General features: G+C 43.5%; 1 protein-coding gene across 1 annotated transcript in view; it reads right to left on the minus strand.

Moving 5' to 3' along the window:
- Positions 1 to 13,338, minus strand: part of CNPY1 (canopy FGF signaling regulator 1) — a 70,833-nt gene extending 57,495 nt beyond the window's left edge. Inside the window, exon 1 of the mRNA XM_032234575.1 lies at positions 13,242 to 13,338. Coding sequence (XP_032090466.1) covers positions 13,242 to 13,338 — 97 coding nt within the window. The remainder of the gene's footprint in view (positions 1 to 13,241) is intronic.
- Positions 13,339 to 25,260: the final 11,922 nt, after the last annotated feature.

Raw genomic sequence — 25,260 nt, forward strand, 5'->3', positions numbered from 1 at the left:
AAGTGATAGTGAGTCCATCAGGTGAGGGGTTTTTTTTACTCTGAGAAAGATTGCCCAAAGAAACTTTTTTTAAAAGATAAATTAGTCCTCTAAGTAAAAGAATAAAGCGGCAAATTTAATTCTTATTGGACTGCCTTGGATAGTTTTTGTTCTTTCTTGTAACAATACTTTGTGGATTGAAGTGTTGCTATACGCACATACACACACACACAAAAAGAAGCTTGGAAGGCTAGAGTGGCAGTGGCTATCAGACTCCTCCTTTCTTTTTTTCTACTTCATTTTTTTTTTGAAAAAATTGTATTGTATTTTTATTGTATTTTATTATTTGTATGCCGCCCTTCTCCGGGAGGACTCAGGGCGGCGAACAATTCAAGGGGGGGAAAAAAGGGGAACATAAAATGATCAATATCCAGATGAGGAAACCTTAAAATTTCAAAACATCCTGGCTGGAATTCAAAATATTTTAGAAGGATTTGGATAGACTATTGTTTATCACAGCAAAAGATGATGGGGTTGGAGCCCCAAAAATTAAAGAAGAGAATGAAAATATAGAAGATAAAGAAGATAAAGTACAATAGATGAACTTATTAATGGAGCAAATATGGGTGAAAGTGGAAAGAAGGGAAGATGGAAAAGTGAATTTGACAATTTGGAGCTTTATCCCAGATTTCAAGATATAGGAGAAAAAAAGGGTGATTATGATGGAGCTAAGAAGAGAAAGCTATTCAGAAATAAGTTTGACAACCAAAGACAAGCTAATGTTAATAACAATTCAAGGGCAACAAGACTATTTGAGAGATCTTTTAAGCAATCAAGTACGGAGAGGTTTATAAAAACTTTATAAAAGAGCTGAAAAGAGAATTGACACAACAATTGACAAGAGAGATAAGACTGTTTTGCCATTGGAAAGATATAGGTTGATAATGAAAGTGGATGATTAAAAGTTAGCTAATTTTGGTGATTAATAAGTAGGGATTTTAGTACTTTGTAGATTGTTTTAGATTATCACTGAATGTTTATTCGTTAACATATAATTAACTATGACAATAATAATGAAATGATAACCGTAATTAGTATAAGTAACTTGGTTATACATTCTAAATTGGGACTTGGTGAAAAGACCTATAAATTTTATTAATAAATTTTTGTTTAGATCTTGTTATAAAAGTATAATTACTTTGGGTCTGAAGAGAGGAAATGTAATATAAATACTAAATAATTTTTTCATTAACCACAATAATAACAAGGAAATGTTAATTGATATTTTTGGTGATTAATAAGAAGGAATGTTAGCATTTTGTAGATTGTTTTAGATTTTTATTAAATGTTCATTTGTTAAGATATAATTAACTATAATAATAATGAAATGATAACCTTAATTAGTAAAAATAACTTGGATATAAATTGTAATTTGGGACTTAGAGAAAAGACCTATAAATTTTATTAATAATTTTTTGTTTAGAGCATGCTATAAAGGTATAATTTCTTTTGGGCCTGATGAGAGGAGAGGTGATATAAATAGTAAATAATTTTTAGTTAACTACATGCTCTTGCGCATGTGTGAGAACGGGAATGGCTGCCGAGCCTCGTTGCTCCGATTGCTACAAGACAGAAAAAGACCAGTTCTGGCGGCCAGGACCCCTGATATGGTAATTGAGGGGTTCCTGTGGGGGGCGCCAATGTTCGGGGCTGTCCAGGGAGGTGGCTGTTTGAGGAGGGGGCTGCCTCTGAGCGGCTCCGAAACGGCGTTATCTCCTCCGGCGTGGTTTCCCTCGTCGGCCCTTTGGAACAGCTGGGAAGCGGCGGCGGCGGCTCTGTGCGAGAGGCGGCGGCTTCGGCCCCGCTGCTTTGAGAGGCGCCGAACTTTTTCGCTGATTAGGCAGCACCGAGGGGTTGGTTTGCACCCCGAAGAGGGGGTGGGAAGCCCAGGAGAGATGTTTAGACCGGACTGGGAGACAGAGGAACTAGTTTCCTGTCCCCACCGCAGCTTTGCTAACTCCCCCCCCCTGCATCCTGGTGCGGCGTTTTTCTTCCACCCCGCCGCTGTTCCTGTGGGGCTTCACATTGCTGGACTATTTGCCTGCTAGGACTGGGACTGGAACTTTAGAAACTCAACGACAGGCCCTCGGTGGCAGCCAGTACCATCAACTGCTACCACTGCCTCAGGAGTGCTGTGCTGACCAGTATTATTGCCTTTTACTGAGTCACCTTACATCAGGCACCATTACTCCGGAGAGGCAGCGTATTAGGAGCGTGGACTCCCCCCAGTGGCCACCACTGGTGCCTTTTTTACTTCTTTGTCGTTGCTGTGTCATCTTTACCATCTTCTTAATTGGCACTTATCCACCCAGCCTACAACTGCAGCCTTCAGAGTTCAACATCTACGAACAAACTATACCGGCTCAATCAGCATTACCTCTTTCTGCCCTAGTGACATCACTCCGGCCATCCAGACCCTACATTCTGCTACACATTTGGCAACCCGGATCCAACATCTTTGGCGATCCTTTTAACCATCTGGACTTTTGGGACTTTTCGACCTTACCAGAGGGGGGGAAACGCCACCCTCCCCCCCCTGTATACCCTCAATGGATTGGAGCTGGGCTCTCAACTATTTTATTAACTATTTTATCAACTAACTACCATAGGAAGGGAGAGGAGCGGAGTACCTCTCCCCCTCCCCCCTTCTCACTTTGTTCCATCTTAGACTGCACAACTTAGTCTCCGCATTTTATGAGTGAGGTGTGAATGATGTGACTGTTGGTGTATGTGCCCACTTTTAACTCCTATCATTGTTGTATTCTCTCTGTGTTTTTTAAATTGTTAGTGGGGAGTGAATGGTGTTGTGATTATGTATGTCTGAATAGGCTGGGGCCTCACCCAGGCACCCTCTATACTGAGTGCTCTGCAGAGGTACTAGAGGGGCCTGGGTCAATCCCAGCCGCAGAATGCTTGTTTCGGAGGACCTGCCGGAGCACGCAGGGGTTATGGGGGTGGATAGGGGGACCACGGACACGGGAGTGGGCTGGAGCATTACGGTCTTAACAGGGAGGGGCAGATACGGCGGGGACTTTAGGGCAGGCCATTACCGGGGAAGGAGGGCTCGCTATGTCACAGAGATCCCTCCTTCCGGCCCTATGAGTCCCACTCCAAGGCCAGGTGGTATGAGTAATCAGAACCCTGGCCTCAGGCTGCTGTCGCTAAATGCCAGGTCTGTAGTTCATAAAGCTCCTCTCGTTCGGGACTTAATTTTAGACGAGAGGGCAGACCTGGCATGTATTACTGAGACCTGGCTGGGCCCGGAGGGAGGAGTCCCCCTCGTAGAGATGTGCCCAGAGGGTTTTCAGGTGCTCCATCAGCCGAGAGCTAAGAGAAGGGGTGGGGGTGTGGCCATTGTTATCCGAGAGTCTCTAGCACCTCGTAGGATCCCTGCTCCAGAGCTTGTCGGGTGTGAGTCCCTGCTGGTGAAGTTGGACCTCAAGGGTCAAGTGGGTCTGCTGCTAACGTACCTGCCTCCTAACTGCGTTGCAGCAGCCCTCCCCTCGCTCCTCGAGTCGATAGCCGAGCTGGCAGTTGAGTTCCCCAGACTTATGGTTCTGGGGGATTTCAATTTGCCTTCGCTCGGTGAACACTCTGATGGAGCGCAGGAGTTCATGGCTTCCATGACAACCATGGGCTTGACCCAAGTAATCCGAGGACCAACCCACTCAGCGGGTCACACGCTTGACCTCGTATTCCTCTCGGAGCAGTGGAATTGTGATCTTGGTCTGAGGGGTAGCGAGATCTTGCCCCTGTCATGGTCAGACCACTACCTATTGAGGCTTGACTTTCGGAGACCAAACCCCCACTGTAGGGAGGAGGAACCGACCAGGTGGTTCCGCCCCAGGCGACTTATGGACCCTTTGGGGTTCCAGACGGAGCTTGGGGTTATTCCTGATACTCTCGCCCGCAGTCCGGCGGGGACTCTGGTTGCTGCCTGGAATTTGGCAGCGATGAAGTCTCTTAACCGGATTGCGCCTCTACGACCGCTCCGAGGCAGTGGATCCTGGAGGGTTCCTTGGTTTACTGAGGAACTCCGGGAGATGAAGCGCCAAAAGAGACGCCTAGAGCACTTATGGAGGTCCAGTAAATCCGAATCGAACTGAGCATTTTTTAAAAAAAATATATTTTATTCATTTTCACATTCCATTTTACAATCACTTATATACTGGGTATTTACTATAAGAAAAAAAAAAGAAAATAAAAAAAAAATTAAAAAAGAAAACACAACTCATCATTCACAACCCCACCTGACACTTCCATCCTCCATACACCCCATCTACCCCCTCCAACTTTCCTTTCCTCCCTCTAACGCTCCCCTCCTACTTCCCTTTCCCCTCAAACCTTCCTTCTCCCCTTACTCCCAACACGCCCTCCTTGCATTCCCCTTACTCCTTCCTTACTCCTCCCTCCTCTTTCCCTCTACCTCCCTCCTTGGTGTATTCCTTTATTCAAGTGTTGTTTATTATAATCTGATAAAAAGTAAAATAGACCAAGGAAAAAAAAAATTTAAAGAAAGAAAAGAGAAAAAAAAAGGGGGAAAAAAAGAACAACCGTATATAAGTGCATTCTTGTTCTTATTGAGACTATGTTAACACCCACCCACCCACCCCCCAAAAATCCCCATCCCTACTCCTCCCGACTTCCCAGGGCCCACACCTGGCACTGCCTTCTATCTAAAGTATCTTATATTCATATGGATTAAAAATAAAAGTAATATATTAAAGGAAAAAAAAAAGAAAAGAACAAAGAAAAAAGAAAAGAAAAAAAGAAAAAAAAGAAACTCTTTGTGATGCTTAAATAGTGTAAGTCATTCTATCTATATTTTATTCTCGTCTCTTGCTTCTTTGTTATTTACCCCGACCTCCTGTAGACTCTCCCATTCCTCTTCCTTAACCTTGTATTCAGATAAACATTTATCCAAATTTGTATAGACATCCATATACAATCTAACTCAAAAATAATCCCTTCTAGTAAAATTTAAGCAGCGTGGATCATTCCACATATTCAAATATTACTTTACAGAAGAATAATCAAACTTTCCCTTTCTTAACCTTAATTTCAAACAATAATTCAAAATAATCTGACCAAACTTTCCCTTCTTAGTAAAGTTTAAGCAGCGTGGATCAAGTATTACTTTACACAAAAATCAGTTTGCATTCTATCTTGAAATGATCCCGACCAGCTTTCCCTTCTAATAGGATTTAAACAACGTAAATCATTCCGCATGCATTTTGCCCTCATCCTTTGCTTCTCTGATATTTACCACTATCAAATTTATGCAGACATTAGTTTAAAATTTAGCTCAAAATAATTTCACCAAGCTTTCCCTTCTAATAAAAATTAAATAGCATAGATCATTCCACATATTCAAATAATACTTTCAACAAGAATCAGTTTACCTTCCGTTTTAAAATTATCTCATCCAGCTTTCCCTTCTAACAGAATTTAAACAACATAAATCATTCTGCATTCATTTTACATATATACATTCAGTATCACCCCACCCATATACGTAAATCATTCCGCATGCATTTTACCCTCATCCCTTGCTTCTCTAATCTTTGCCACTATCAAATTTATGCAAACATTAGTTTAAAATCTAGCTCAAAATAATTTCACCAAGCTTTCCCTTCTAATAAAAATTAAATAGCATAGATCATTCCACATATTCAAATAATAGTTTCAACAAGAATCAGTTTACCTTCTATTTTAAAATAATCTCTTCAAACTTTCCTTTCTAACAAAATTTAAACAGCGTAAATCATTCTGCATGCATTTTACATATATACATTCAGTATCACCCCACCAATAAATTCCGCTTTTTCTGCCGGAGAGAGGTCGCAAACCCGCATTCAGTCCACAACTTTGGTAAATATTTTAGAATGTCTAAATCCTCAAACTCCACTTTTCTGCTTTTCCGAGGGAGGGGGAGCTACCCCCTCCATCTTGCAGCCATGTGGTCTGTTGCTTGCCTTCTCCTTCGGCTTGTCTCTCCTCTTTTCCAAGTGGATCAGGAAGTCCCGCCTTCAAAGTCTTGTAATAGAAATCTCGAGCCTCCGAAACAGAATTGAGACGAAGTCTTTGATTCTCAAATGTGACTGTAATGCCGGCTGGGGCCTCCCATTTATATTGAATCTGATGATTTCTAAGCTCTTTAGTTAAAAAGGTATAGTCCCTTCTTGCCTTTAACATCTGGAAAGGTATTTCTTTGAAGACAATCAAGTCCTGGCCATCAACTCTCAAAGTATTATTGTAAAATTTTTGCATGATCGCGTTTCTGGATTCTTTTGTGGAGAAATATATGATTATGTCCCTCGGGAGCTGTCGCTGTTCCGCTACCAACGAGTTCTGGCGATAGATTTTCCGAATCTGCCAATCAAAGTTAAGTCCCGGGCTTCCCACCGCATGGCTGAGGGCTTCAACAAAGGTCTGTTTCAGATTCTCTTGCTCCTTTTCGCGGAATCCTCTGACTCTTATTACGAATGCCTTCTTATTAAAGTTTATCATAACGAGCTGTTCTTGAGTGTCTCTAATTTTTTGTTGTAATATTTGAATATTAGTAGTCAAATTAGAATTAGCCTCCTCCAAACTTTCCAATTTATTCTCTATTTCAGCGGTATAATCTGACAGGGCAGACACGGCTGCAAACGTATTCGCCTTCATTTGGTCAATTTCGAACTGAGCATTTTTGACATCCTACACCAGAGATTACGTTCGGGCAATTAGGACGGCTAAGAGAACACATATTGCCTCTCTGGTTGCGTCTGCTGAGTCGCGCCCAGCCGCCCTGTTTAGGATAACCCGTTCCCTCCTAAATAGGAGGGATACGGGCGATCCGCTGCAGGGCAGGGCTGAGGACTACGTCCAATTCCTTGCAGACAAGGTTGCTCGGTTTCAGGCGGACCTGGACTCCAATCCTGCAGAACCAGCCGAGGCACTAAGGGATGATCTGGTAAGCCATCGCTGGGTTGAGTTTCAAGCTGTTACCCCTGAGGATGTGGACAAGGCGATGAGAGCTGTAGGTGCCTCCACATGTGTGCTGGACCCGTGCCCCTCCTGGCTGGTTGTAAACAGCAGTGAGGTGACACGAGGCTGGATCCAGGCAGATGTTACCGCCTCTCTACGGGAGGGGGTCTTTCCCCCCGCTTTAAAGGCGGCGGTGGTGAGACCCCTCCTGAAGAAACCATCCTTGGATCCAGCTGTTTTAAATAACTATTGTCCAGTCTCCAACCTCCCCTTTGTGGGGAAGGTTGTTGAGAAGGTGGTGGCCTTTCAGCTCCAGCGGTCCTTGGAGGAAGCCAGTTATCTCGATCCATTCCAGTCTGGCTTCAGACCTGGCTGCAGCACAGAAACCGCTTTGGTCGCGTTGACCGATGATCTTTGGAGAGCCAGGGATGGAGGCCATGCCTCCATCCTGGTGCTCCTTGACCTCTCGGCGGCTTTCGATACCATCGACCATGGTATCCTTCTGCGACGACTGTGGGAGGTGGGGGTGGGAGGCGCTGTTTTACAGTGGTTCTCCTCTTACCGCTCAGACAGGTCGCAGTCGGTGTTAGTTGGGGAGCAGAGATCGACCCCTAGGCCCCTAACATATGGGGTGCCGCAGGGTTCGGTCCTGTCCCCCCTTCTTTTCAATATCTACATGAAACCGCTGGGTGAGATCATTCGACGGCACAGGATAAAATACCATCAATATGCGGACGATACTCAGTTGTATCTGTCCGCCTCGTGCCAACTCAATGAAGTGATGGATGTAATGAGCCAGGGTCTGGAGGCTGTTAAAGACTGGATGGGGGTTAACAAGCTTGTGCTCAATCCAGAAAAGACCGAGTGGCTGTTGTGTTTCCCTCCCGCGAATTGGCCAAGTGTTCCATCTCTCAGGCTGGGGGGGTCAAATTGTACGCCTCTCAGACAGGGTTCGCAACTTGGGAGTCCTCCTGGACCCACAGCTGACCTTCGAACATCATTTGTCAGCTGTGACCAGGGGGGCATTTGCCCAGGTTCGCCTGGTACACCAGTTGCGTCCCTACCTGAACCGGGAGGCCCTCACAACAGTCACTCGTGCCCTTGTGACCTCTAGGCTGGAATACTGCAATGTGCTCTACATGGAGCATTGAAGAGCATTCGGCGACTTCAGCTAGTCCAGAATGCGGCCGCGCGAGCGATTGTGGGTGCACCTCGCTTCACCCACGTAACACCTATCCTCCGCGAGCTGTACTGGCTACCTGTTGATCTCTGGGTGCGCTTCAAGGTGCTACTTATCACCTATAAAGCCCTTCATGGTAGTGGGCCTGGGTACTTGAGAGACCACCTACTGCCAATTACCTCCACTAGACCGATACGATCGCATCGATTAGGCCTCCTCCGAATTCCATCTTCCAGCCAGTGCAGACTGGCAACTACCCGGAGGAGAGCCTTCTCGGTGGCTGCTCCGACCCTTTGGAACGAACTCCCCATGGAGATTCGGACCCTCACCACCCTCCAGTCCTTCCGCGCCGCTTTAAAGATCTGGCTGTCCCGGCTGGCCTGGGGTTAAGATTGTAGCTGTTGTGACTGTTGTGCTCTTTTTTTTAACATGTTGTATTGTCTACTGTTTGTCTTCCCCCCCCCCCTTTTGAATTGTGAGCCGCCCTGAGTCCCCCCAGGGAAAAGGGCGGCATACAAATAAAGGAAACTAAACTAAACAATAATAACAAGGAAATGTTAATGGATAATGTTTAATGATATATATGTGTGTGTTATACTAGTAAAACCAAATTGGATATAAGCTTTATACTGTGAGTTGGGGGGGGGAAAGGGGGGAAATGCTTAGACATCTTACTAACTGAATTTGTTTCAGAATATGTCATAAAGGTGTAATGTTATTGGAGGTTTATTGAAACTGTGAATGAATGCCAGTAGGTGGTTGTGTCTTTAAATACAAATGATTTTAGATAAAAACATATTTAAATAATTGTAATTAAATGAGAATTGTGGTATAGTGATAGTAAAATACATAAATTTTCTTTTTTGATTTAAAATGTACAATTCAATTTGAATGAAGTATATGTAAGCATTGTGGAAGAAACGCACGGAATGTATTTGTAAACAATCAACATGCTTTCTACAAGATGTAACGAAAAATGATTCCTTTTTTGTGTTTTTGTTTAATTAAAACAATAAACCTTTTTTAAAAAAAAATAACTTCAGAACTAGATCATAAGTGGTGCGGTGGAAGACCATAATTTTGAACATTTGCTAAGCGACTGGTTGCAAGCAGGAGTGAAATCCAGCAGGTTCTAACAGGTTCTGGAGAACCGGTAGCAGAAATTTTGATTAGTTCGGAGAACCGGCAAATGACACCTCTGGCTGGCCCCGGAGTGGGGCGGGAATGGAGATTTTGCAATATCCTTCCCCTGCCACGCCCACCAAGCCATGGCCATGAAGCCACACCATGCCCACCAAGCCACGCCCACAGAACTGGTAGTTAAAAAAAAAGAATTTCGCCACTGGTTGCAAGTCAAAGACTATGGTATACAAAATAGAGCTTTCTGTTTCTTCAGAAAGAACCAAAATCTGCCCTAAAATATGAAAAGCCTTGAACATTGAATACTAATCCCAAGTCACCTAAAATGCCAAGATAGATCAAAAGAACTACCGGTAATATAAAATTAAGTTTTCCCTTATAAAAACCTTACAGCAGAGGTGGTATTCAGCCAGTTCTAACAGCTTCTGGAGAACTGGTAGCAGAAATTTTGAGTAGTTCGGAGAACCGGCAAATAGGCTGGCCCCGCCCTCGCTGCCTCCCAGCTGATCTTCTTTTGTTGCCCTGAACAGGAGAACGGAGCTGGAAATCAGGTTAGTGGGGTGGGAAGGGAATGGGAATTTTGCAGTATCCGTCCCCTGCCACGCCCACAAAGCCACTCCACAAAGCCATTCCACGCCCACAAAGCTACACCCACAGAACTGGTAGTAAAAATTTTTGAATCCCACTATTTCCTTACAGCAGGGATGGGTTCCGGACGGCACTACTGCTGGTTTGCTCATGCTTGCGTGCTGTGCGCACATGCGATTCCCCAATAGAATCAATAGAAATTGTTCTGCACACGGGCAGAACTGAAATCCAAGATGGCGGTGTTGATGGTGGCGACTGGGGAATCGGTTCAGGGGGTGTGGCAGGCCTGGTTCACTGCCAGTTCCAGCCACCCAGGCTGCCAAACCACTACTGGTTCGGCTGACCCGGTCCATACCAGTAGGAATCCACCACAACCATACAGGGTATATTATTTGACCAGAAAGGCCATACGTCCATATGTTGCCTTTTTCCAGCAAAGCAGTCCAGAGATTTAACTTTCCCATGTTTGACATCACCTAGAAATGTTTGGTTGACAAAACCCTCCAAATTCCGGAAGAATTACGATATGGAAATTTATCCTCTTAGTGTAACTGCTGAGCGACTCGTCATAAGTCAAGTACTACCTGTACTGAATTTATCCCAGAGATATTCTTGAAGCAGAATCAGGAGATTTACTAGGATAAGAAAAGAGATGCAAAACACCATGTCCTCCTATAGCAGAAAATACTCTTCTGTCTTAGCTGACGTCCTTCTGCCTGGAAGAGGCATCTTTGCTACAGCAATGTGCCTTTTTCAACCAAAGCACATCTGTCTTTGGCCAACCCTGCCTCCTTCTGTTCACTTTCCAGGAAGCACAAGGTGGCCTGTCTCTCAAAACCTCTGCACCCGAATCACCCCAACCAGACTTTTCATCAAGAGATCTTTGGATTGGAGATTCCGCAGCCCTGGCATACATCAAGGGAGGATTTATTTCAGTATGTTGTTTCAACTACTTTTGTCAGGTTATCCGTCTCGGGAGAGATGTTCATTTCTTACAGCTCATTGTGCCATCTGTTTAAAAAACCAACCCCTCGTCTCCGTGCTAGGAGACCACAGATGGAGATTTTCCCCCCTTGTGTGCACAACTGTCAATGGATGACAAAGCCTTGTTGTTTGCAGCCAGGTGGAGTTGCTGGGGGAGGAGGGGAGAGCAAGGTGGGTGCTCCTGCACGCATTGAAACTTCGCCTCTAGGTACTGAGCAATGCACAGCAAACAATGCCAGTCAATTCCCTTTCTAAGTCATTTTTAACCTATCAAGTGAGCATCAAACTACCTGTAGATAAAGCAAAAGTTTATTTCTCTCTCTCTCTAGGCATATTTCCTCAAGAGGCAATCCTTACCATACTGAGCTGAAGTAAACGTAGGGGAATACAGCTTTTAATGAAAGAAATAAAAGGAAAAGGGTCAGCTTTGGCTTAAGGCTGTAAGAGGAGCTTGCCCATTAGTAATATCATGAGGGTCGTAAAGCAAGTCACCCAGGTAATTGACACAATTTTATGACCTTTTTCTGGTAATTGTAAAGCTACCCTGTGGTTGTTAAGTAAACCAATTGTTGGCTCTGGGCCAGTTTTGCCCCAAAAAACGAATGTGCTGGTTTCCACCAATAATGTTCTAAAATGGACATTCAACCATGGACCCTGCAAGGGTTCATAAATGTGATTCCATTGCCAGGCGTCTGAAATGTGGACATGTGGCTGCAGGGCAGAGAGGCCATCCTAATGTAAGTACTCCTGGGGAGGTTTGTCATAACTTTGAAGAGTTGCTAAATGACTGGTCATAAATTGAGGACTATTTGTACGCTTACTTATTGAGTAAGGTTGTTCTGTTACGTTGCGAAAGTGACTGTCTGCAAAGGCTCCTGGATTGGGGCTGAAACAGTGGTGGGATTCAGCCGGTTCGCACCTATTCGGGAGAACCGGTTGTTAACTTTCCAAGCAGTTCAGAGAACCGGTTGTTGGAAGAAATCTCCTTTTGTTTTTCCCCACTTTCCAGGGCTAATCCTGTAAAGAAGGTAGGAAGGAAACATTCTGGTGCTGTTTCTAGCCTAATATTTATTGCCCTGCTTACAGAAACTGCCTCTCCGGTTAACCCTTATTACATTGTAACAGCCAACGCGAAGCGCCCATCGATGTGAGTGACATTTAATTGGCCACACCTACCCAGTCACATGACCACTGTGCCCCACCTACCCAGCTGGTCATTAGGACAGCAAACCGGTTATTAAATTATTTGGGCTGAAAGGCAAAAACAGAAGTAGTATACTCCATCCCATAATTGGATAGACCGGTCCCACTGGAGGGGGGGGGGGGGGAGATCAGATAGATACATTCTTTGCATTCAAGGCAGCAAAAATTCTATGGAGATTTTCAGTCATCCAGGTCATGGTTGACCAAAGGTGCTTTTTTTCCCCCAAGAGGCAACTGGACTTTCTGGTTTTTCTTCGAAGATGTTTCGCTTCTCATCCAAGAAGCTTCTTCAGCTCTGATTGGATGGTGAGGAACAGTTCCAAGAAAGCTCCACCCTCATTTGCACTACTCAGGTGACCCTGAAGACACAGATATACCTGCAGATGGCCTCAACGATTCTCTAAAAGAATGCAAATGACCAGCTGTCTGCAAAGAGCATAAAACTCTTCAATTTCCCACCATCTAGCTGGATGGAAAGCATGGGTTAGTTTGCAGTCCTGAGTTATTTTTCTGCTTTGGATTTGCACACAGACTCTAATCACTCAATGGAGGGAAACAATGGAGGAAAAGAGGGCAGGTAGTCCTTGACTTATAACTGTTCATTTAGCAACCATTCAAAATGACAATGGCATGGGGAAAAAAGTGCTCACACTTACGACAGTTACAGCATTCCCACAATCTCGTGATTAAAATTTGGGCACTTGGCAAGCGGCATAATTTACAACGGCTGCAGCATTCCGATGTCGTGTGACCCCCATTTGCAACCTTCCCAGCTGGCAAAGCCAACGGGGAAAGCTGGACTCATTTAACGACTGCATAATTCACTTAACAACCACAACAATTCATTCAACTACCATGGCAAAATAAAGGTTGTAAAATTGGATGTGGCTCACTTAACAACTGCCTTAGCTTAGCAATGGCAACTCTGGTTCCATTTGTGATCATAAATTGAAGACCACCTGTAAGGAAAGGATGGTGGGGATCTATTGATACATCTCTGACTTTCAGTCTCTGTAAAAAAAGCTGTGCTGTTAATGGGACAAAGTGAGAAGTTATTGGCTTATTTGTGCCGAATTAACAAACCTGTAAACCTCAAGTCCTTTGGGTGCATAGGGAAATACTCAACTGAGACACTAACCTCCACAGAATACCTCGGGGTTTCGCTGTGCTCTCCCAGTATTGCTGAACAGGCCCAGAAGCAGCAAGGAAAACAAGGCCTGGAGGAATGCAGCCATGCCTTAAGCCTTAATCTGGAAAAACAGAGGAGACAAAGGTAAACCAATATGCTTGCATGGCTAGCCCAACTCTTTGTAACCTGCTGTTCTTTAGTGACGCTACAACGCTATAATTGCAGCTTCTAAAATCTTTATCCAATTCACCAGACCATCCAACCAGAGGTGGTATTCAGCTGGTTCTGACCGGTTCTGGCAAACCGGTAGCAGAAATTTTGAGTAGTTCGGAGAAACGGCTGCCCCTGCCCCTGATCTATTTGCTGCCTCCCCAGTCCCAGCTGATTGGCTGGGTCTTCTTCTGTTGCCCTGCACAGGAGAAAGGCGCTGGAAAGCAGGTTGATGGGGTGGGGAGGGAACGGGGATTTTGCAGTATCCTTCCCCCAGGAGTTGGGCGGGAATGGGGATTTTGCAATATCCTTCCCCCAGGAGTTGGGAGGGAATGGGGATTTTGCAGTATCCTTCCCCCAGGAGTTGGGAGGAAACGGGGATTTTGCAGTATCCTTCCCCCAGGAGTTGGGCGGGAATGGGGATTTTGCAATATCCTTCCCCCAGGAGTTGGGAAGGAATGGGGATTTTGCAATATCCTTCCCCCAGGAGTTGAGAGGGAACGGGGATTTTGCAGTATCCTTCCCCTGCCATGCCCACCAAGCCACCCCCACCAAGCCACGTCATGCCTACCAAGCCACGCCTACAGAACTGGTAGTAATTTTTTTTGAATCCCACCGCTGATTACAACACATCAGAAGGGCTGAAGGTCAAGGAAGTATAGCCTAGATTTTATAGGTTCAATCCTGAGACACACACCAGTTTTATAACTATCCCATACACATCATATCTTCACCAACTATGCAAATCATTTAATTCGATAAGTTTTTTACTGTCCTATTATTTTTCTCTTCTTTAATAATAAATAATTCTCATTTATTCTCACGTTCTTCTTTATTGCAAAAGCTGATCAAAGACTGCAATGAAGATATTTGATTTTATAACCATTCCCAAAGTTTTGACATGGTTGTTTAGTTTTTTGTCTCTTTGATAAAGTGCCTTTCCCTCTTCAAATAGAAGTAGAAAGAGGTGATTCCTAATATAATACCAGTTCTGAAATAATTAATAGGTAACCATATATCACTAGTTTGAAAAGAAAATCTTTAACCCCTATAAATAATGCTAAATGATTAATGATGGACAAAAGTTAAACCAGGGTGATTTCATCCTACAAAGGGCATTCTGAAGCATGAACTTCATGTGTTTTAATTATATTGCAAAAAAAACAAAAAACCCTCTGCTCTTTAGGCATGGTTCTGTGTCACTGTAAAAATTGCTTTTCAAGGTACATTTGAAAAGTTTCAACACACGTTTCAGACGCTTGATTTGCCTGTCAGTTATTTCTCCGTACTGAACCTGGCCCGCATTTCTGCAAAACACACCAACAAACCCTTATTTGCTATTTAAATTCTCCTTAACTGCACCTGTGACTGAAGAAAGCAAATGAGAATTTCCCCAAGGACACCGCTGACTACATCACAGCTGTTTGAACCTGTGGACTTGCCCATCAGTTCAAAACTCAAACATTCTGTTGTTTTCAAAGGATGACAGACGGTTGAATGGCACCTAATGTACTCAACATCATGACACAGATCTCCAACCAAGTTGATTTCATTCCCGGAACTTGTATCTATAGCAAACTCATGCTGTATTGTTTTATGAATTCTTTCCCTTGTCTTGGCAACTGTACCAGGCTTATAGTGCTAAAGCAGTGGTGGCGAACCTTTTAGTTGTTTGGTGCCAAAAATGCAAGGGCACACACACCGTAGCATGCACAAGTGCAAGCACCCATAATGCAAAGAGCGCCCCCATATGTGCATGTGTGCACAACCTCCCCATGCTCAAAGAGCCGCACTGCTCGCTTCCAAGCTGAGCTTGGTATTTCCTCCCGGGGAGGGGGGCGGGGGAGGCCGTTTTCGCCCTCCCCAGTCTCCAGGAAGGCCTCTGGGGTCTTGGCTCTGAAGCCAACCAGTTGGCCTGTTTTGCCCGTTTTTTGCCCTCCGGGGGGGGGATTCTAAAGCTTGGAGAGGGCGAAAACAGCTTCTCCCAGCCCCCCCCCCCCACAAAGGCTGAAAATCAGCTGGCCAGCACGTCCATGTTGACTGGAGCTGCGGGCTTGGGTGCCGGCAGATATGGCTCTGAGTGCCACGTGTGGCACGCATGCCATAAGTTCGCCATCACAGTGCTAAGGTGTATTATTTTCTTCCTTTCTTTTGTCTCCATTCATAATTCCAAAGTGTAGCTATCAAAGATGTGGTATGGGACCACATCCATCTAAGAATCCCCCCACCACAATATATTCTTCTATCCTGTCAAGTGTCTAAATCGTGATTCCTAAATCATGAACAACAAAGTTTTTCCACTGTTAAGCCACAAAGTGCCATCCTGGTGTTAGATGAAAGGGAATTTTATTTCTGATTAGCTGATAACCTGGCGTTGCCCGGGTATTTATTTATCCTAATCCATACATTTGTCCCCCAAAATAATCTCAGACCAAACATAATTTCTAATGCTGGATTTTCCCCCTTACCAGAGAGAGCCCCCTTATGGGGTACTATGAAGCTGTTACCATGACAACTCCACTGCACTGTACAGTAGAAGCCATTTTACAGCAGTACGGTAGAAGCCATTTTAAGGCACAACAGGCTGTATCTTAACAAAACACACACACCAAGGGATGTTAGGGGTGTCATACCCTCCACAGTATTTGTTTCCAGAGAGTAAGTCACCTGTGTACCAAGTTTGGTTGAAATTGCTCAAGGCTTCCAGAGTTATGCTGGAACATACATACACTGACAACCATTTTATATATATAGAAGAAAGAAAGATTGAACAACTTGCAAGTATTTGCACATTGATAAAGTTAAACTTTTGACATATATAAATAATAGAGCCCTGGGATATCTTTTGCCTCTGTCTTATTCAAATTTTAGCTCTAAAGTATCCAGGCAACAGCTTTCTCTTCTAATCATCGTGTTTTAGCTAGTTCATCTGCTTCACTGAAATCAAGGTTTCGCTCAGGTCTCCAAAGTTAATGAGGCATGAACCCACTTATGGAAAAAAGCAAGTATTTTGCATGCTGGTCACAGCCAAGTTTCAAAACAACCAGACTGCTTTCACGTCCACAGCAACCAATATGCATTTTATTTCCCAAACTATCCTTCAATAATGTAGGCTTTTTCCCCCCAGGCAATGTCACTTAGCAAAACCCTTCCAGAAGTTTCATTTGATGGAATCGGAGTATCTCTGCCAAGTTGCCCACAGAAGGAAGGTGGATCTGTACACACTCAAATGGTGGCAAAATGACTAGCAGTAAACTTTGGACAGGACCAACTATGACGTTTTCTGATGTTTGTAGTGATAAAAGGCAGGAATTCATTAATATGGCAGATTCCCTGCCTCGTGTTCTCCAGCTATATTGGAGCAGAGTCTCTCAAACCTGCAGCAAGCTTAACCAACAGCAGGTATGCCTGGAATGTGTTCAGGTGGGAAAGACTGATTTAGCATGTCACACAGTGAATACCCTTCTTTGTCCCACTGTATTAGCTGCAGTGCCCGGGGTAGGGAACATGTGCCAACAATGGATGTTGGTGAACTACAATTACCAGCATTATTCCCCATAGACCATGCAGGTTGAAGGTGTTGAGAATCGTAGTTCAGTATCTAGAATGCTGCAAGTTGCTTGCCTCTATGTAAGGCAATATCATGGCATTTTATATTGGTAGAATTTATTGAATGCAGGTGCAGTCATGGACTGCTGGTTTTGATGGCTATGCCATGTATCATGCTATATCATGATGGAATATTTTTTGGTTTTGTTCCTTTACACCGGAGGGGGGGATGTCAAACTCAAGGCCGACGGGTTGATGTGGCCCATGGGGCTGCCCTGGAAACAGCGAAGAACTGGCCTGCAGTGTGTCTGCCAGCAAAAATGGAGTTCCATTTTCAGCTATGACAGCCTCCTGCACACTTCTGACAGTGAACATGGAGCTTGGGAGGGCTGTGCGTGGCCCTGAGTGCCATTTTCACTGGCAGTGTGCTCAGCTCCCCCCCCACCGCTGCATACATGAGTGACATCGTGCTGGCCACGCCCACCCTGGCCATGTCCACTCCCCCTCCTTCCGAGTTCAAACACAACCCTGATGCGGCTCTCAAAGAAATCGAGTTTGACACCCCACCTTTACACTAAAATTATTTATTCAATATGATTATGTGGGATGAACTAACACAAGTACATCAACTGCATAAAAGAGCTGGACTTTTGCTTAAGTTCTCATCAAGACCATCACTAGAAAGCAATGCAGGCTAATCATGTCACGTGTGGCTTAACCCATATGTGGATTGCTCTGTGTGCAGAAGCAAGTATTGAATAAAATAATAAACCAACCATAAGAATTACGTTGATGTAGAAATCTGGGAGAAGGTATGAGCTAAGGCCATGTTTCCAACTCTGAAAATATCTAAAATTGGAGGTGTTCCAGATGAAGGGGACTGAATATCCGTCTTCCCTATTTGAAGTTTTAGGTCAATAAGCCCGAGAAGTTAAATTCCCAAACTTCTGTATTCCAGTTATTACAAATCAAGGTAATCAAAGAACTACTATGAACGTTGATGATGTTACCTAGTTGGGTAATGAAACGTCTCCAAGAAAGTAGCCAAGCTCAAAGAGCATCAAGAACCCTCAGCTACTGCAAACATCTCCACTATGTAGCCATGTTATAGCTCAAGACTTCAAAGCCTACTTTAGCACTATTGTTTGCAAGGTCCCAATAGGTATCTCCTACTTTTTTCCTGATAAGATTCTAAAAAAATTCCTACTCTTACAAGCAGATCTCTTGCAGTTTTCTTGCAGCTTTGCCCAGCATAAAACTCAAGTCTAGCCGAGTAGAAAATAGTTAAGTTTCACACTCCATGTTGGCTTTGTTGCCACTCCCAAGTACTCTTCCTGACTACTATTTCTCCTTAGAGAAATTCCTTGTACCTGAGGTGGAGTTAATGTAGCTTTTTCATTTCAGTTTCTCTGATGCAAGGACCCTTTTACTCCCTTGGAGTATAATCATCAATTGTTCCTAGCAGGTGATGATCTGAACAGGTAAGGTGACTGCTCAATTGTGGTAAAATTTTGATCCTATTGTGCTTTCCTAGCGTTGGGTCTGTAATCTTTCTCAGCAAAAAAAACAAAACAAAACACCACCCCAAAAACCTGTGATTTTTACAAAACTTGGTGAATTTAAAATGCTGTTTGGAAGTATAAAAAGGAAGTTGTAAACGATCCAGAACTGGTGGGGAAAAAAAACCTCTGCAATTTCATATTCAATACTTCAACTCAGGGGCGGATGGAAAAATCTGATAGGCTTTCTATCTAAACTACAGTTCTTTTTATTTTCAGAAATTCAGTTATCACATATAAAATTTTAATTCATTACAAAGCTCAGCTTTTGACTTCTCAAAGAATTGGAAAACCACTATACCCCTAAAGGGAGAGAGGAATCTTTTCACCTGAGCTTGTCATCTAGCTTTTCCAACAGAACTATTTGTAGTTTTATTAGTAAATTTCATGTACATTTACTGATGTTTGAATAATCCTTTGCCTTGAAAACAAAATCAAACAATTCTACCACTCTTATTGTATTTTATTTTTTGTGCAGTTAGGACACCAGGGAATAAAGTTATTAAAAATGACTGGATCCAGCTGTACTCAGTACAGGTTGATACTGTATTAGAAATAAAGAAAAATAAACTATAAATAGGGGGAGGTATGGATTTATTTATTTTTATTTGTAAGTTATCAAATTTACACAGAGAAAATATCTCTAAAAGAAAAAGAAATCAGCCTATACTTTCAGCCTAAAGAATATTAGATCTAGGTTTTCTCCTTAAGTATATGAAAATGATTTCAAATTTCCCACGTTTACCTTTAAAATTTAATTTCAACAATTTCATTTTAAAGCGTACTTACTTGGCAAAGATTTCAGCTTCTGCTTAAGCAAGCTCACAGCTCTAAGTTTCAGCCAGGACAATGTTTTAAAACCTGATCTTCCTCCAGAGAAGGTAATTTTATCTCCCTCCTTCTTCAGCATCAGGATCTCCTCAGGTCTATTTCTCAGTGAGAAATCCTATTGCTGTTATGATCTAATGAAATAATTCATGGACGAGCCAGCCAATGAAAGAGCAACATGTGGGAAAAACAGAACCCAGGAGCCAACTGGATATTGCATAAAGCTCAGGTGCCTGGAGCAAGCAGTAGAAAGGAAGAAGGGGAAGGAATGCTGGTTGCTATGGAGAATAAAATCGCCTGTGTGACATGTGCTCTTATTTACTAGAAGTTCATTAGAGCTGCATTTTCCGATCTTTACTTCCCAAATCCATAGAAGAGTATTTCCTCTTATCTCAGCCACTTTATGATATGTGGACTTCAACTCCCCGAATTCCCTAACCAGCATCTGTGAACTTCAACCCCCAGAATTCCCTAACCAGCATCTGTGAACTTCAATTCCCAGAATTCCCCAACCAGCATCTGTGAACTTCAACCCCCAGAATTCCCTAACCAGCATCTGTGACTTCAACCCCCAGAATTCCCCAACCAGCATCTGTGAACTTCAACCCCCAGAATTCCCCAACCAACATCTGTGAACTTGAATTCCCAGAATTCCCAACTAGCATCTTTGAACTTCAACTCCCAGAATTCCCCAACCAACATCTGTGAACTTCAATTCCCAGAATTCCCCAACCAGCATCTGTGAACTTCAACCCCCAGAATTCCCCAACCAGCATCTGTGAACTTCAATTCCCAGAATTTCCCAACCAGCATCTGTGAACTTCAATTCCCAGAATTCCCCAACCAGCATCTGTGAACTTCAACCCCCAGAATTCCCTAACCAGCATCTGTGAACTTCAATTCCCAGAATTCCCCAACCAGCATCTGTGAACTTCAATTCCCAGAATTCCCCAACCAGCATCTGTGAACTTCAATTCCCAGAATTCCCCAACCAGCATCTGAGAACTTCAATTCCCAGAATTCCCCAACCAGCATCTGAGAACTTCAATTCCCAGAATTCCCCAACCAGCATCTGTGAACTTCAATTCCCAGAATTCCCCAACCAGCATCTGTGAACTTCAATTCCCAGAATTCCCCAACCAGCATCTGTGAACTTCAATTCCCAGAATTCCCCAACCAGCATCTGTGAACTTTAACCCCCAGAATTCCCAACCAGCATCTGAGAACTTCAACCCAGTCAGCCAGCATTTCTATGGTCTTCAACTCAGAATGCTAGCTGGAGAACTCTGGGAGTTGAAGTCCACACATTTTACAAGACCTGAAAAGGAGAAACACAGAATGGACTTAAATGTCTGCTGAATTATTTCCCCCTCTAAGCATAGGGGCATCTGCAGGATGGGTTGAGAATAAATAAATAAAAAATCAAGATGGTGACTTGATGGTTGTGGTTGCTACTATTCATTTTTTTAAGCTGCCTTCTTTTATAGATATCCAGTCCAGTGGCGGGTTCCGGATCCTGTTGAAACTGGTACGGTGCAACGGGGCCCGGTGTCCACCATATGAACTCACACAGCACATGCATGCATCCCCACCTCCATGACGCTGTGATGCCTCCGCGATGCCTCCGTGACGCTCCAGCTGCTTGGTGGAGTGTCATGCAGACGTTGTATGCTCCATGCGCTTGGGTGGTAGCACCGAAGAGCTCAACTGCAGGTAAGGACGGTGGGGGGCAGGTGGGCCCTCCAGAGCACCATACCGGAATGCTACCCGGAGCTCCCGGTAGGCACTGGTACACCCGTATTAACGCATACTGCCTGCACCCACCACTGATCCAGTTTGATCTGCTACACCTTGCAAATTTCAGAATACAGGTGGGTTACAAGTAGTCCTAGACTTACAACGATTTGTTTAGTGACTGTCTGAAGTTACAACCGCCCTGAAAAAAAGTGGCTTATGATTGTTTTTCATACTTGTGACCATTGCAGTATCCCCATAGTCTTATTATCAAAATCCATACACTTGGCAACTGTCTCGTATTTATGACGGTTGCAGTGTCTTGGGATCCTGTGATCACATTTTGTGACTTCTTATGAGGTGACCTTTTCATCCCCTTTTGTGACGAGTGAAGTCGATGGGGAAGCCAGATTCACTCAGCAACTGTGCTACTAACTTAACAAATGCCATGATTCGCTTAACACCTGTGGCCAGAAAGGTAATAAAAATTCATTTAACAACTGCCTTGCTTAGCAAAGGAAAGTTTGGGCTCAATGGTCATAAGTCGGGGACTACCTGTACTCGACTTACAACCCCAATTGAGCCTGGAGTTGCAAGTCATGATAGCTGTTGTTAAGTGGTCACTAACTGTCTGTGACTGATTTTACAATGTTTTTTGCAGCGGTCATTTAACAAACGCAGCAGTTATTAAACACATCCCTTACAACCAATAGGTTTTGGGTTTTGTTTTTTTGGGGGGCTGGAAACTGAAAGCAAATGTCAGTTTCCAGCAAAAAACAAAAACAAAAATTGCCATCATGTGACCACAGAATGTTGCAAAAGTTGCTAAGTGCTCAAAATGTGATTGTGTGACTGTGGTGTCTGTCTGTCTATGGGAACTTCAAAACCAGGTTCATAAGTACCGTATTTTTCGGAGTATAAAATGCTCCAAGATTTTGGTATTTGGTATTTATTCGATTTGTAAGCTGCCCTATTCCCCGAAGAGACTCAGGATGGCTGAACAAAAACCAGGGGAAGGGGAAAAACAAATACAGAAAGTAAGACAAACAGGACAGTGATAACAACAATTTAAAAAAGCACAGCAAGCACAGCAAATTCGAGTAGGGGGGTGGGGGAAACTCAACCCCAGGCTTGCTGGGACAGCCAGGCCTTAATGGCTGTCCGGAAGGCCTGAAGGGTGGCGAGGGTACCAAATCTCCAAGGGGAGCTCGTTCCAAAGGGCCAGAGCAGCCACAGAGAAGGCCCTCCTCCGGGTGGTCGACAGCCGGCATTGGCCGGCAGTTGGAATTCGGAGGAGGCCTAATCTGTGGTATCTAATGCGTCTATGGGAGGTAATTGGCAGGAGGCGGTCTCTCAAGAGGCAAATTTGCAAGAGGCAAATTAAAAAAAAAGGTTTTTTGCACTCTTCAGACCATCTAAAAACGGCCCGTTTTTCACGAAAATGGGTCCATTTTTTGTCAAAAAAGTATGCATAGCCTTTAGAAGGCTTATGGAGTGCTCCTGGGGACTAGGGGAGACAAAAATGAGCAAAAAATGATCTGTTTTCGCTCATTTTTGCTCTCCACATCCCCCAGGAGCACTCTGGAAGCCTCCTAAAGGCTATGCACAGCCATTTTGGTGAAGGGGGCAGGGTTTTGGGAGACCAAAAATGCTATTTCAGTGTATAAGATGCACCCAAATTTTCACCCTCTTTTTTGAGGGAAAAAGGTGCATCTTATACTCTGAAAAATACGGTAGCTTTTTTATTTGGTCTGGTTTCATTTATTTTATTTATTTATTTAGTAAACATGGACATGAACACAGGAAATGGGTACAAATAAATGGGGACAGTAGGACAGGGATGGTAGGCACGCTGGTGCACTTATGCACGCCCCCTTACAGAACTTGGTACATTGTTTGTCATAACTTGAAATGGTCACTAATCAACTAATCATAAATCGAGGATAACTGTAGTTGTTTCTTGAGATATTTAACTATCCTTCATGCAGCTTTCATTAAATGCAGCTTGGTTCCCGTTTTCAGACCCTCATGCCTTTTCCCACCCAAGTGGCAAAGCCAAGACTGATGTGCAATTGGTTGTGTGCTCAGTTTCATCTGTGAACTTGCCTCTTGTGTGGCACAAATCACACCCAACAGATTGTGCACTGCATATGAATCTACTTGAGTGTGATTTGTTAATTTTGCTAATGAAATAGAAGCCAGATACCAAGATGCCAGTGGTGGGTTTCAAAAATTGTTCGAACCTACTCTGTGGGTGTGGCCTCCTTTGTGGGAGTGGCTTGCTACCCATGTGACCGGAAGGGAGTGGCTTGCCGCCCATATGACTGGATATGAAGATGCCAACGACACTTGTCAGAACCACCTTAAATTACCTCACACAAAGCACTGGCATGCATAAGAATATGATGTAAACTTGTTTTTTAAAAGGCATCTTTGGTTTGCGTTAAAACAACTTCAACACACGAAATGTTCTGATTGCACCACAAACGCAGTAGTCATCCTTACCTTACAGAGGCACTGAGTTTTATAAATATGAGCATGATAGTGTAGAATAATCATATCCAAGGATTTCAAAAAAATTTGGAACCTCTTCTGTAGGTGTGGCCTGCTTTCCGGGTCCACCGGTGGAACCTCTTCTAACCGGTTTGGTAGATTTGACGAATCGGTTCTACCGAATAGGTGCGAACTGGTAGGAACCCATCTCTGCAAGATGCCCATATGTGTTCCAGCTTAGTATACTCCAAAACAGAGTTGATGTATTAGTAATATGCAGCATATATTATATTAGCACTTAGCTCTTTCATGTTAAAAGCTTGAGAGTTTTAGTCAGTGAATTTACTTAGGGCACCTAAAAAGAGTCAAGGAATTAAATTTACACAATATGGAATCCATCTTTATTTATTTATCTATGTTTTGACAGCCTTCCTGCTCTCCCCCCCACTCAGAATGTCCTTGCAAACAGCCTGAGTTCACTAATCTAAGAAATTATTTTGCCATATATTCTTCTTGTTTATAACCAATCCCACACACACACAGACACTATCATAGGCAAATCCCTTGCTGGGACACAGATGTACAAAGTTTGTTGTTATGCCATTATCAGCATTGCTAGGAGAGAGATGACAATTATCACATCAGCTGCATGTGAGCAGTCCATGAGTTGCTTTCCTTTACAGTGTTTGAATTAATCTGTATTTTTATAGCTATTATTGGAATAGCTAGATAGAGCTTGCTGTTGATCGCTTGCTTCAGGAGAGTAGCAAACATTTATTTGAAGTGTAAAATTCCCAAAAGGCTTGGGGGTAAGCCATACACAAATTCTGCCCATCAAGGAAACTCTTTATAATACTAGTTCCTGAAAAGTTAGAAAGCCGCCACACTCTTTATGATGCTGCTTTAGTATCTTATTTTGAGTGAATTTATTTTATTGTTAGGTACATGGTGGCTCAGTGGCTAAGATGGTGAGCAAGTAGATCAGAAAGGTCAGCAGTTCGGCAGTTCGTATCCCTAGCGCCATGCAATGGAGTGAGCTCCTGTTACTTGTCTCAGTTTCTGCCAACCTAGCAGTTCAAAAGCACATAAAAAATGCAAGTAGAAAAATAGGAACCACCTTTGGTGGGAAGATAACAGCGTTATGTGCATCTTCGGCGTTTAATCATGCCAGCCACATAACCACGGAGACATCTTTGGACAGCGCTGGCTCTTCAGCTTAGAAATGGAGATGAGCACCGCCCCTTAGAGTCAGGAATGAGTAGCATATATGTGCGAGGGGAACCTTTACCTATTTTATTGTTAATTTGTTTTATTTATTTGTATTTATTCCACCACCATTATTTTTACAAATAGCTCAAGGTGGCAAACATATCCAATATACCTTCCTCCTCCTATTGCCCCACAACAACAATCTTGTGAGGTGTGATGGAGTGAGAGATAGTGACTGGCTCAATGTTACCCAGCCAGCTTTCCTGCCTAAGGCAGGACTAGAACTCACTGCTCCTGATGATTGGCCCAAATTCACCCAGTTCACTTTCAGGACTTGAACTCATGATCTTCCACCCTCTTAATCACAGGACTATCAAATTGTTTTTATTGGTTTTGTTCCTAATCTCTTAGGATGATAACACTTTTAATTTTTGTATTTTAATACT

This window comes from Thamnophis elegans, chromosome Z, assembly GCF_009769535.1.
Source record: "Thamnophis elegans isolate rThaEle1 chromosome Z, rThaEle1.pri, whole genome shotgun sequence".
NCBI lineage: Eukaryota > Metazoa > Chordata > Lepidosauria > Squamata > Colubridae > Thamnophis > Thamnophis elegans.